At 40.8% G+C, this 12,100-nt stretch overlaps 1 protein-coding gene across 1 annotated transcript in view; it reads right to left on the reverse strand.

Annotated features, from left to right (window-relative positions):
* The window catches only part of DTWD2 (DTW domain containing 2), a 98,281-nt gene extending 92,594 nt beyond the window's left edge, over positions 1 to 5,687 (reverse strand). Inside the window, exon 1 of the mRNA XM_029215625.1 lies at positions 5,046 to 5,687. Coding sequence (XP_029071458.1) covers positions 5,046 to 5,263 — 218 coding nt within the window. The 5' untranslated portion in view covers positions 5,264 to 5,687. The remainder of the gene's footprint in view (positions 1 to 5,045) is intronic.
* Positions 5,688 to 12,100: the final 6,413 nt, after the last annotated feature.

Below are 12,100 nucleotides of genomic sequence, written 5' to 3' on the forward strand. Positions count from 1 at the left end.
CACCTGCAACCTTCCCTGCTTCGCTTTCTCATTATTTTATCCCCATCACCTTCTTCTCCAGAATAACCAAGCCTAAAGAATACGGAAAAGGTTAAGACATGGAATAAAGAAGCTAGACGTTGTTAAAGGGTACAAAGTTGGAACTAGAAGGGGAACAAATGCTGGAGATCTAATGCACAGCATTGTGATATAGTCAACAATACTGTCTAATATACTTCAAAGTTGCTAAGAGGCTACATCTTAAGTCTTCTCAGCAAAAAAAAGAAATGATAATTAGGTGACAACAGCTAACCACTACCAGTGATAACCATACTGCAATACATAAATGTATCAAATCAACAGGATGTACACCTTAAACTTATACAAAATTATACAACAAATATCTCTTAATTTTTAAAAAAAAGGAGCTAAAGAATACCAAAGCTCAGGAATCCTGTTACTAAGCTTGAAGTAAACATACTTCAGCTTAAAAAGTATGAAAATCAGAGCTACTCCTGCAGCCTTAGTGGCTGCACTTCAACTAGTGACTACATCCACTCGGCAAACAAAATCATAAGGCTTCTTCAGCAAGCGTGGAGCGTAGAGCAAAGCCAAGCATTTGCAAGAGCTTGGAAACCAAGTGGACTGGAGCTGGAGACCCAACTCTGCTACTTGATTGTTACCTCTACCTTCTTATCATTTAAAAGCTAATGATATCATCAATTCTAGAATGCTGTTATGAGAAATAAATAAAATATTATACATAAAGCACCTAGGCTTGGTGAATAACCTGCAGATGACCAGTGCTTAATAAACGGGTGCTAAATATATTGATGTGGCTTATTATAATCCTTACAACTTTGTACTTTTGTAAGAAGAAAGCACTGGAGAGAGAAAAATTTCTGTCTCAGGGCCTATCTGTGTCAGTTTGTGTACATGTTCTCCCTGCTGTCTTCCTCCCTCAGACAAATTAAAAAATACTCTGTATTTAGACATTATTCCATTATTCTTATGATCAATGAATTTCAAGTGGTTTCTAACTCTTGTCCTCAGGCAGGAATATAAACAGAAGATATAAAAAAAAAATTAAGATGTCTGGCATTTTACTGGAATAAGGCCCTAACTCTTCCCAGTCAAGCCTTTTACCATTGTATCACCATTCAGTTTGCATTTTTCTTAATATATAAAACAGAGTACAAATTGTAATAAAAGCCACCTATAGAAGTCAAGTTGTAACCTCCATTCAAATATAAAAATACTTCAGTAGCTGTTTTGTTGGGTTCTAGTGCTTTAGGCTCAAACTCCCTAACACAGTTTATTTGGCCCTTCCCAGTGCAACCACCATTAATCGTGGTATAATCGTCTCTCCTTCCTTTCTGCCAAGCTCTCCAAATACACTGTACTCTATACAATGTACTCCTGTACATGCTGTTCCTTCTAACAGGGACACACTTTTTATAAAATCTGTATCTTGCAATAACAAATTAGTTTGGGATCTTTTAAAGAATATTTCATTAATGTTTAAGATATGTTGTATTTCTAACGAGCAAGATTCTGCTGAGAAGTTAAATTGAGTTTGCACTTCCTGAACAAAACCAATCTCTAGAACTCCTTAGGCTGTGACAATTATAGTAATGTGTTTAGAGAAATGAATAGTGTTTTAAATAAATGGCCAAATAATTGTGACTTACTGATCACTCAAATCTAAGAATGCATTTTAATTTTAAAAGCTATTATAAGCATAAATGTAAACAAGTTCACTCAGGGAACTAATTAAAACCCTAACCGCCTAATAAAATAAAATATAAAGAGCTATAAATATTATACTGATAACACCTAAATATTCTCCATAATTCTAGAACTGCACTCTAACCAATTAAAACAAACAAAATGCACAGCATGCCAAGGGAAAGAGTCTTTAAAAGGTAGAAAATTTCACTAGAAAAAACAAAGTGCAGAAATGTCAGAATGAATTATAATGCTAAAGGATTAACTAAATGAAACTGAAAACAAGCTAAAATCCAGCAAGTCATGTTTATTTTTTAAACAGTAGATCAGGTTAGAGGGTAGAGAGGGATGAAAAGGCAGAGCCAAGAGGGTTTTTAGGGCAGTGAAAACACTCTGTATGCTATCAATACTATAATAGTAGATATATGTTATTACAAATTTGTCCAAACTCAAAATATGTATAACACCAAGGGTGAACCCTAATGTAAACCATGGACTTTAAGTGATAATAATGTGTCAATGGAGTCCATCAATTGTAACAAACGTACCACTCTGGTAGGGGATGTTGATAACTGGGAAGCTATGTATGTGTAGGGGCAGAGAGTATATGGGAAATCTCTGTACCTTGCTCTCATTTTTGCTGTCAATCTAAAAGTGCTCTAGGGCTTCCCTAGTGGCGCAGTGGTTCAGAATCCGCCTGCCAATGCAGGGGACACGGGTTCGAGCCCCCATCCGGGAAGATCCCACATGCCGCGGAGCAACTAAGCCCGTGCGCCACAAGTACTGAGCCTGCGCTCTAGAGCCCACGAGCCACAACTACTGAAACCCGCGCACCTAGAGCCCATGCTCCGCAACAAGAGAAGACACCACAATGAGAAGCCTGCACACCACAACTAGAGAAAGTAGGGCACAGCAACAAAGACCCAATGCAGCCAAAAATAAATAAATAAAATAAATAAATTTTTAAAAAAATAAATAAAATAAAAGTGCTCTAAAAAATAAAGTCTATTAATGGGGCAGAGAGGAGGAGATAAGAAAAATTATAAATCTTTGCTAGCCATAGAAGACTAATTTTTAAACTATTATAACTAGCAGTTCTGAGTAGACTAAAAACTACATGATAAAGCTAGCATAATTTAGCTCTGGATTTGTATTTGAAATACTTTTCTTTCCACCTCCTAGTGAGAGCCCTTCGAAGCATTTTTTTTTTCTTGGGGGGCTGTGTTGAGTCTTCGTTGCTGTGCGCAGGCTTTCTCTAGTTGCGCAAGCGGGGGCTACTCTTCGTTGCAGTGCACGGGCTTCTCATTGCGGTGGCTTCTCTTGTTGCGGAGCACGGCCTCTAGGCGCATGGGCTTCAGTAGCTGTGGCTCGCGGGCACTAGAGCACAGGCTCAGTAGTTGTCGGGCACAGCTTAGTTGCTCCACAGCATGTGGGATCTTCCTGGACCGGGGCTCGAACCGGTGTCCCCTGCATTGGCAGGCAGATTCTCAACCACTGCGTCACCAGGGAAGCCCCGAAGCATTCTTAAGTGCTATCTCCTAACAACTTTAGACAACTTATTTAAATAAATTGTATTCACACACCCCGTCTGTTCCAACACACAGTCTCTTTTAGACACAAATTATTCACCCTCGTCAAAGGTCTACTGAGTATCTACTGCACATAGTACATTCAGAAAATATAAAAAGATCCTTACACTCAAGATCCTTCCTCTGAGGTCTTACAATTCAGCTCTGGGAAAAGGTCAAAATGGCCCTGGTAAGAGACTCCAAGTATGCAAATACTAAAGACAATCAACCAGCCAGTTCTTCTGTTCCCCTTCTTCGAACACTTCTCTCTTGGCTGAATCCTTCTTATCTTTCAAGTCTCAATATAAAGGCTATCTCTTCACAAATCTTTCCTGACACCATCCTGCTATTTTCTATGGCAGAATCCCACTTCTTTCATTGCTGTTCTTTTTTTTTCCAATCTGTAATTACATATTTAGTTGCTTGTTTACTGGTTTATCATCTGTATCCAATAACGAACTGAACACTCTATGTGGACAAAGACTCCACCGTATTACCAGTAATTAGCAAAGCACTCAGTACTCAATGATTAAATGAATGCGTACATCTGGTGCTCAGGAGAAAGGTCTGACCTAGAGAGACTGGAGTAGAGGTGATAACTTAGCCATGAAAACTGGTAAGATCACCTGTGAGAAGTGTATGGGGTTAGAAGAGAACCTAGAACCAAGACCTTGAGGTAGTCCAACATTTAGAGTTTTAATAGAACAGGCAAAGAAGACTAGGATACAGAAGTCAGATATCAAAGCGAAACCAAAGAGACAGTGTTTCAAGGAGTGAGTATTTCAACTGCAGAATTCTGCCAAGAGGTCCAGTAAAAAGTGAACAGAAAAGGATCCATTAGATTTCACCTCATTAAGGTTAATGGTGACTTTAGTGAGAGCCATTTCAGAGCACCTAGAATCTGAGGACAAATTACAGAGTGATTCCCAGGTGAGGAAGTAGAGACACTATCTAATTGTTAAAAGTGTGAAAGACAACAGAGAGGTAGTAACCAAGAGAAATGATCCTGAACACCCAAGAGGTAAATATAGTAGTATATCTGTATAGCATGAGATTCAAACAAGCAGGGAAAGCAATCCTCACAATCCTGAAAGTACACCAGCATAATTCAAACGGTCAAATAATGTTAATTGTTGGTGTTGCTAGTTTAATAAATTGTCTCCCCATTAGACTATAAGTGACCCAGTGAGCGCAGAGATAACGTATGTTTTATCCATGCCTAGGTTTCTAGGAACCTAGAACAGTGCCTGCCACACAGTAGGTGCTCAATAAATATTTCTAAGTGAATTCATAATTCTGAATACAATGTCAACTACTGGAATAGCCACCTTGATTGTCTCCTCTGATCCATTTTTTTTTCTTTTTTCTTACTGTGAGATGACTATGTCACATAAGCATAAACGTGTTTTCACAAATATTACTGTCATTACGCCTTACTTCCCCTACCAGACACTCAAGCTTCTTGACAGCGGAACTTCTGTCTGCTCATCCCATGACCCGCTCAGTGTCTTGCAGGAAGAAGTAAGGCTAAATAATCCTGAACCTGGAGAAATGGCTTCTTACGAAAGAGCTGTGACAGGTATTTCACAGTGATTCCAAGGTCAACCAGTGGACCCTGCCGCCCCAAGCGCGGAGAGGCCAGAACCAGCGCTCCCCTGGCCTGGAACCGCAGCTGCCGCCTCCCCGGCAGAGGGCGCGGCAGCCACCGCGATACACATCCCCCTCCAAGTCGGCCGCCAGCCTCAGTCCCCGCCCCCGCCCGGCGGTCACCTGCAGCGGCTGCACTCGGGCCTCCGCTCAGCCGGCTCCACTGGCAGTTCCCACAGGCCGTCCGCACCAGCCCCGTCCGCCTCCGCGTCCAAGGCAGTCGCCGCCGGGGCTGAGCCGCCCTCCCGCCGCTCCTCCTCGTCCGGATTCTGAGACCTAGAGGCCCCGGGTAGCCGCGCGACGGGGTCCCTGGGTGTTCGCGCCTCTTTCTGCAGCTCCATGGCAGGCGCTCAGGTCCGACCGTCACATTGAAGCCCCGCTGCCGCCAGGGGGCGCCACAAGCTGGAGAAACCAGCCTCCGCCGCCCGGCGCCACGCACGCACGCCACGTACGGGGGGCGGGTCTACGAAGCCCAGGCTGGAGACCCCGCCCCGCAGCGGACAAGGAATGAACCCATTGGTCTGTGCCCTGTGGGCCAGTTCACCTAGAAGCCGGAAGGGAAGTGTGGATTGTCCTGGGGAGCAGATGAGGTTAGGCAAGCTTCTCGGGGAGAAGTAAAGGAATCTCCTCTGAAAACACCTCAGGTGGCAAACTTGAATGTACTTTCCTTGTTTTCACCCCTTTAAAAGTGAAAATATAATGGAATTCTGCGTTTTCCCCCTTAGGATGGCAGTTTAAGAATTAGCTGCGTGACCGCGTGCAGTAACAAAGACCCAATGCAGCCAAAAATTAATTAATTAGTTAATGTAAAAAATTTTTAATAAAAATTTTTAAAAAGAATTAGCTGGGTGAGTGCGCACAGCAGTCTCAGCATCTGATGTACTTGATCAGCTTGTGTACTTGTTTCAGGACTACAAAGGAGACGTTGTACCGATTGAAAGTTGAATTCACGGCTGGTCTGTTTCAGCGGCTTTCTTGCTCTAGAAGGGCAGGGACCTGTGTCCTGTGTCTTGTACTTGGTATTTCTACGCGTCATCAAGCATACTGTTTTACGCTAGACACTAAACATTTGTTGAAATGCGGTTTTTAAATTGTTCGAGGCCACTAAGATCAAAGTAAGAGAGCTGAGATTTCATGTATGAGGGGAAAAATAAGCCACAGAAAGATAACTACCTTGCCCAACTTTTTACAGCTCTGGAAAACAGCAATATAGCCCGCAGTTTTTTAAAAGCCAGAATGAACTTTACATTAGAATGAAAGTGGCACTACTTCTTGCCCTACATCGGTGCTGATTGTTTTCATTTAATACTTTGTTACTTCTACCAACGTTCATCGTTTTAAACAAAAATATTAAGTTTTTACCAGTCATATGAGCTAAGTTTTGCAATCATAATTATCTTGATTCTAGAGCTATGAAAGTTTAAATAAAAAACAAAGTAGATTTATCACTAACAGTAATAGAGTACTATTGTATTTCTTAAAGTGTTTATCTCACTATTAAGTTTTTAGTCATCTTAAAATCAAGCCTGTAGGGCTTCCCTGGTGGCGCAGTGGTTGAGAGTCCGCCTGCCGATGCGGGGGACACAGGCTCGTGCCCAGGTCGGGGAAGATCCCACATGCCGCGGAGCGGCTAGGCCCGTGAGCCATGGCCGCTGAGCCTGCGCGTCCGGAGCCTGTGCTCCGCAACGGGAGAGGCCACAACAGTAAGAGGCCCGCGTTCCGCAAAAACAAACAAACAAAAACAACAAAAAAAAGTTCAAACCAGAGATTCCTTATAAAAGTTCAAGCAATACAGATTTAAAGGATCCTATATGGTTAGTCACTACTCTTGCTAGACTTATACAAATAATCAGGTCAAGTTTATTAAATCTAGACTTACTTTGCAAACAAATTAGTCTTAATTCGGCTATCTTTGTTAACAATTAGGGTGAGATTTTAGAGAGAATAGTTACGTTTCAATTAAATTATAATACATACTTGTAGATATTAGATTTTTTTGCTATTAACTTTCCTTGAGGTTTTGTAATTTACCTAAAAACTAGACTGAATTTTTTTCGTTTTCTCCAATATCTGGCTACAACTCTCTAAACTAACTTTTCCAATTTCTTCCCATCCATTTGACTTGGAATCACTGAGACCTAAAACTTTTCCTGAAGCCCTGCAAACTGAAGCTAAACGACTTGATATAAACTTCAGAGAAATTGCCACAACAGCTTATATTTAAATAATCCTTGTGCCTGTTACTGTATGTCACTCAGGAAGTTTACCTGAACACCCAATGACATCATCAGAGACGTTTGAAACTGCAAAAGATGCTTGGACACTGATATCTAGAAATCCTCTTGACTGACTGCCCCCTGGGCTAAAAAACTGGTTTATAATCTGCTCCAATTCTTAACCTATGTTTTTCTTTTGTTTCCATAGAAGTTCCTCTTATTAAATACCCGATTCCTTGCACCATAGATCTGGCTTTAGGAGCCCAGATGCATTACTGAAATGAGATACAACTGTTTAAATGACCTGTTCTCAGAACTAAGAAACTGGTTCAATGAAATGGAGGACTCTGCTAACCTGTTCTCTCGCTCCACCGTCACCAGCTCAGCTTTGACTATGTGAAACTTCCAGGGAAGTTTCAGAGGAGGGAACTGTTGGAGCCCAGAGTAGGTTGTGCAAAGTGTGCCTCAAGGGCATATTGATTATTTTGAATTAAAATTACTTAAGAAACAGCCAACACAAGAGGGACACTCTGACCTTCCTGTCTCCCTGAAAGCAGGAAATCAGTGTTTCATGTGAAAGGTGCACCCCTGCATCTGGAGGTAGAAGGACACCCTTGTTGTCAAAGATAAGAAATTCCAGCCTAGAAGCCTGTGTAAACAAACATTGTTACTTCTTTAATTTACTACCTCAAGCCAAACCTCTGTTTAGATTCTTCACTAATAGGGCATTCAAAACCTACACTTCATTGTCCTGCCAATTCCTCACAAAGTCACCTAACAAGTATAAAAAATGCCTGCTTTGGCCACTTCCCATGTCTCATTTCTATGAGACCTCCATGCACATGAATTAAAATTGTTTCTTTTTCTCTGTCAATCTGTGTCAATTATATTATTAGTCCAGCCACAAAAATTCAAGAGGGGTAGAGGGGGAAATATCCCCCTCCCCAACTGGTTCTTTTGGGCTGGGCCTGAGAATTAAATCGACATAAGACAGATCAAAAGGAGAAAAGAATACAAATTTTTTTAATGCAAGCTTTTTGTCACACGAGACCCTTCATAAGGAATAAGATCCAAAGATATTATGACACCAACTTGTTTTTATATTAGGTTGAACGAAGAGGCAGTCATGGAAAAGTGACTCAACTATGTGGGCAAGCTAAAGGAAGATAGGAATTATTTTAACAAAGTCTGTTTGGATGATAGCATTCTCTTGATCTTAACTTCCTGTCCTTGATGATTAGAATGTACCTTCCTTCTGGTATAGGGAGGATACCTTTCACATAGGAATTTCACTTCCTGCTTTTAGGGAAAAAAAAGTAAAGTCAGAGTGGTTTTCTTCTATCTGCAGTTTTTCACATGGCTTTAACTCAAAGGAGTCAATATGCCAGAGAGGCATATATTTGGGGAAGCATGTTCTGAACTCATCCCCTTCCTCTATCTTCAAAGCCAGTAATGGCAGGTTTTGAGTCCCTTTCGTGGTTTGACTCTCTCCTGCCTCTTCTTCCGTAGTCACATCTCTCTGACTCACTCTCTGCCTTCCTTTTCCACTTCCTTTTCCTCCTAGATAATCCAGGATAATCTCCCTATTTTAAAGTCAACTGATTAACTGCTTGATTCTATCTGCAACCTTAATTCCCTTTTGCTGTGTAAAGTAACATAGTCTCAGGCATAACACCAGGGAGTGCAGAACTTGAGGGCCAAAATCTTACCTTCCATATCTGCACATCTAAATCTACGGATGCAATTCATACAAACTTCACATGAAAAAGACAAAGGAAAAACATATACCCCAAGTATTACTGATACTTACACCAAGGTACTGGGATTAGAAGTCTCTGTGTGAGTGTGATTTTCCTCTGTCTTACAAATGTTCTGCACAATGACCATGTAAACCACATTTTTAGAAAGAAGAATTCAGAACATTAACAACTAGATATCAGAATATTAAATGGTATGATTAATGGCAAGTAATATAAAGTGGAAGATGGTTTCTATTAATTCCATTCCTTGTTTTCCTTAGGCTACCTTTCCTTAAGACTGTATTTTTGGGTCTTTTTTATGTGAATTAGTAGTGAGTCTAGTGATTCTTTTATTTAATGCAAGTTCCCTAAGTACATGTGTCATGATTATTTTGACATAAATTGTTCTTAAGTGACCCAGTTGATGATAGGGAGGTGATTGCGTTTCCCTCACCCCCAAGTCACTGGACCCTTTGGTTTTCCTCAAGGATCTACTCTAATTTTTATATTTCCTGACTGTGCAGTTATGCTTTCATACTTTTTTGTTGTTTTTTTTTTGCGGTACGCGGGCCTCTCACTGTTGTGGCCTCTCCTGCTGCGGAGCACAGGCTCCGGATGCACAGGCTCAGCGGCCATGGCTCACGGGCCCAGCCGCTCCGCGGCATGTGGGATCTTCCCGGACCAGGGAACGAACCCGTGTCTCCTGCATCAGCAGGCGGACTCTCAACCACTGCGCCACCAGGGAAGCCCGCTTTCATATTTTCTAAAAATTCTAGGTTTAATTAACTTGGAAATTTATTATCCCTTATCTACACATATAACTTGGATCCTCTGCTCACAGGATTTTTTTTTTTAAAGCATCTTGTTTGCTTAGATTTGTTTGTTTTACCAATTAGTTTTGGAGACACTCATTTTTTACATTTTGAATTAAATATCCCTGCATAGAGTTAAATAATTAAAATTTATAAATCCAATTCAGATGACTGGCAAATTTTTTAACTTAACTATTTTTATGGCCAAGAATTACCTCTATTATTAGAAACAACTGAGTTTTAGAGCAGGAAGGGAATGTGAAGATCATCTAACACGGTGCTTTTCCAGCCTGTCTTACATGGGAATCAGAGGAAGAGCCCCACCCAAAGCCAATTAAATCAGAGCCTGGAAAGAAAGAGAGAACCCCAGGTATCAGTATTCTTCCTGCAGCTTGAGTTGAAAACCACTGATCCTAAGATCCAGCTTTTTTACAGATGAGGAAGCTGAGGCCCAAAGAGGGGAAATGGCCAGGTAGAAAGTTTAAAACTCCTGACTTCTAACCTAGTAAGTTTTCCCCTGACCTTGTTGTTCTCAATCTTTGCGGTGTCAGGGAGCAGAATTCGCCACCCTAAAATGTCTCTTTAGCATGCAGGTGATTTCAAGCTGAAAAAATGATCAAGGCCCAAGACTCAGGAAGAAACTTTGATTTTCCCCCTAACTGCCTAAAAGAATGTAGGTAGATGACCTGTTCCAGTTACAGATAACTAGGAGACAGGAAAGTCTGTTTGCTAGAATTCCTCTGTGTCCCATTGACTCTGCACGGCCCAGCAAACATTTGTCTGCCAAACATTTGCTTTTCTACCTAGAAGTCAATTTTCTTCTCCCCTTAGAAACCCCAAACCGCCACCTCCAACACGCTCCATTATGTTCAGATGAAAATGGTACTTAAGGTGAGGGTTTCAGCCATTTTGGCAAGTTACTCAGTTTTCCTGAGTCTCTCATGTATACATGTTATTAAACTTCTGTTCGATTTTTCTCCTGTTAATGTGCTCGTGTCAATTCTTAGACCAGCCTGAAGAACCTGGAGGGTAGAGGAAAATCTCTTCCTCCCAGACAGGGATGCTTAGAACCCTCTTTAGAACATTCATAATTACTTGATAAAGCCCAAAGTTCTACCTCCAGCCGAACGAAGCAGAATCGGTCACTCCCTTGGTAGTTCAGATGAGCACCAAAGTTGAGAATCATTGCATCTTACCTAAAGTGGTGATTTTTCTCATAGGAAAAGAACAGAACATAATTTCTCTCCTCTATCTTTTAAAATTGTCAGTCTATGCTTTTGTTGGCAGATATATATATATTTTTTTAATATACTACAATCCTATTTAAGGGGACATTTTCACCACAACAATAATTTGTTACCACTGTTGAGGAGGGAGAAACTTTCTCTACCCCTCTTGAGTTCTTGTGACTGGACTAATAATAAAATTGACACAAGATAGGTTAACAGGAGAAAAACAACAATTTTAATTAATGCGCATGGAGGTCTCATTGAAACAGGATCTAGGTAGTGACCAAAGCATACAGCTTTTATACTTTTGAGACGATAAATTTGTGAGGAATTAAGAGGACAAAGAAACTTGGGCTTTGGGTGCTTAATTAGTGAAGAACCTAAACAGTTTGTCTTTGGGGTAGTAAATTAAAGTAGTAACAATGTTTGTTTATATAGGCTTCTCCACCCTAAATTCCCTATCTCTGGTGATAAGCGTGTCCTTCTACCTCCAGATGCAGGGAATGCACCTTCCATATGAGAAATTTATTTTCTGCTTTCAGGGACACCCTGAAATGACATCCTGTATGTTAAACAGTCTCTCTAAGGGGATAAAAAAAATCTCAACCTTGAAATTATTTGAGGAAAAACACCTCCTGATAGCTTTGAGCTGCAGGGCATCTTGATCTAACAAGTCATCTGTTGGCAATACCTCATTTGAGCCAATAACTAAAAGGCATATGCCCCAACCCTAGTTCTCCTTTTAATTCTCTTTGTGTTTTGAAGTATAGAGGGAAATATGAACTTTGCTTAAAAGCAACCTGGCAATTATGTTCTGCTCTTCATCCTCAAATATCCTTGAGGGAAAATGTTGCAAAAGTAATTATTAAATAACTTTTAGTTTTCAAAGTTGAAGTTCCAAAACCAGTATATAGAGTCACAATCCTTGAGCAGAGAGAGGGGACAGGTTTTCTTCATCTTCCTTACTCAAAGCAACAACCCTGTATGTGAGCGCCTATAGCAACCTGCTAGGACCTTAAACTCAAGACCTGTGCCTTTCATCACCCTATTCTTGATGTAGTGAGCCCATCCATTAACAAGGAGCTTCAAAATGGTGCTAGAATTCATCCTGAGGTGAAAATGAGAAAGGAAGGGGGCAGGGCACAACCTTTAAAGAATGACATAGCCAGAGGATACGACATA

Source organism: Monodon monoceros, unplaced genomic scaffold (assembly GCF_005190385.1).
Source record: "Monodon monoceros isolate NGI ecotype Baffin Bay Population unplaced genomic scaffold, NGI_Narwhal_1 Super_Scaffold_12, whole genome shotgun sequence".
Lineage (NCBI taxonomy): Eukaryota > Metazoa > Chordata > Mammalia > Artiodactyla > Monodontidae > Monodon > Monodon monoceros.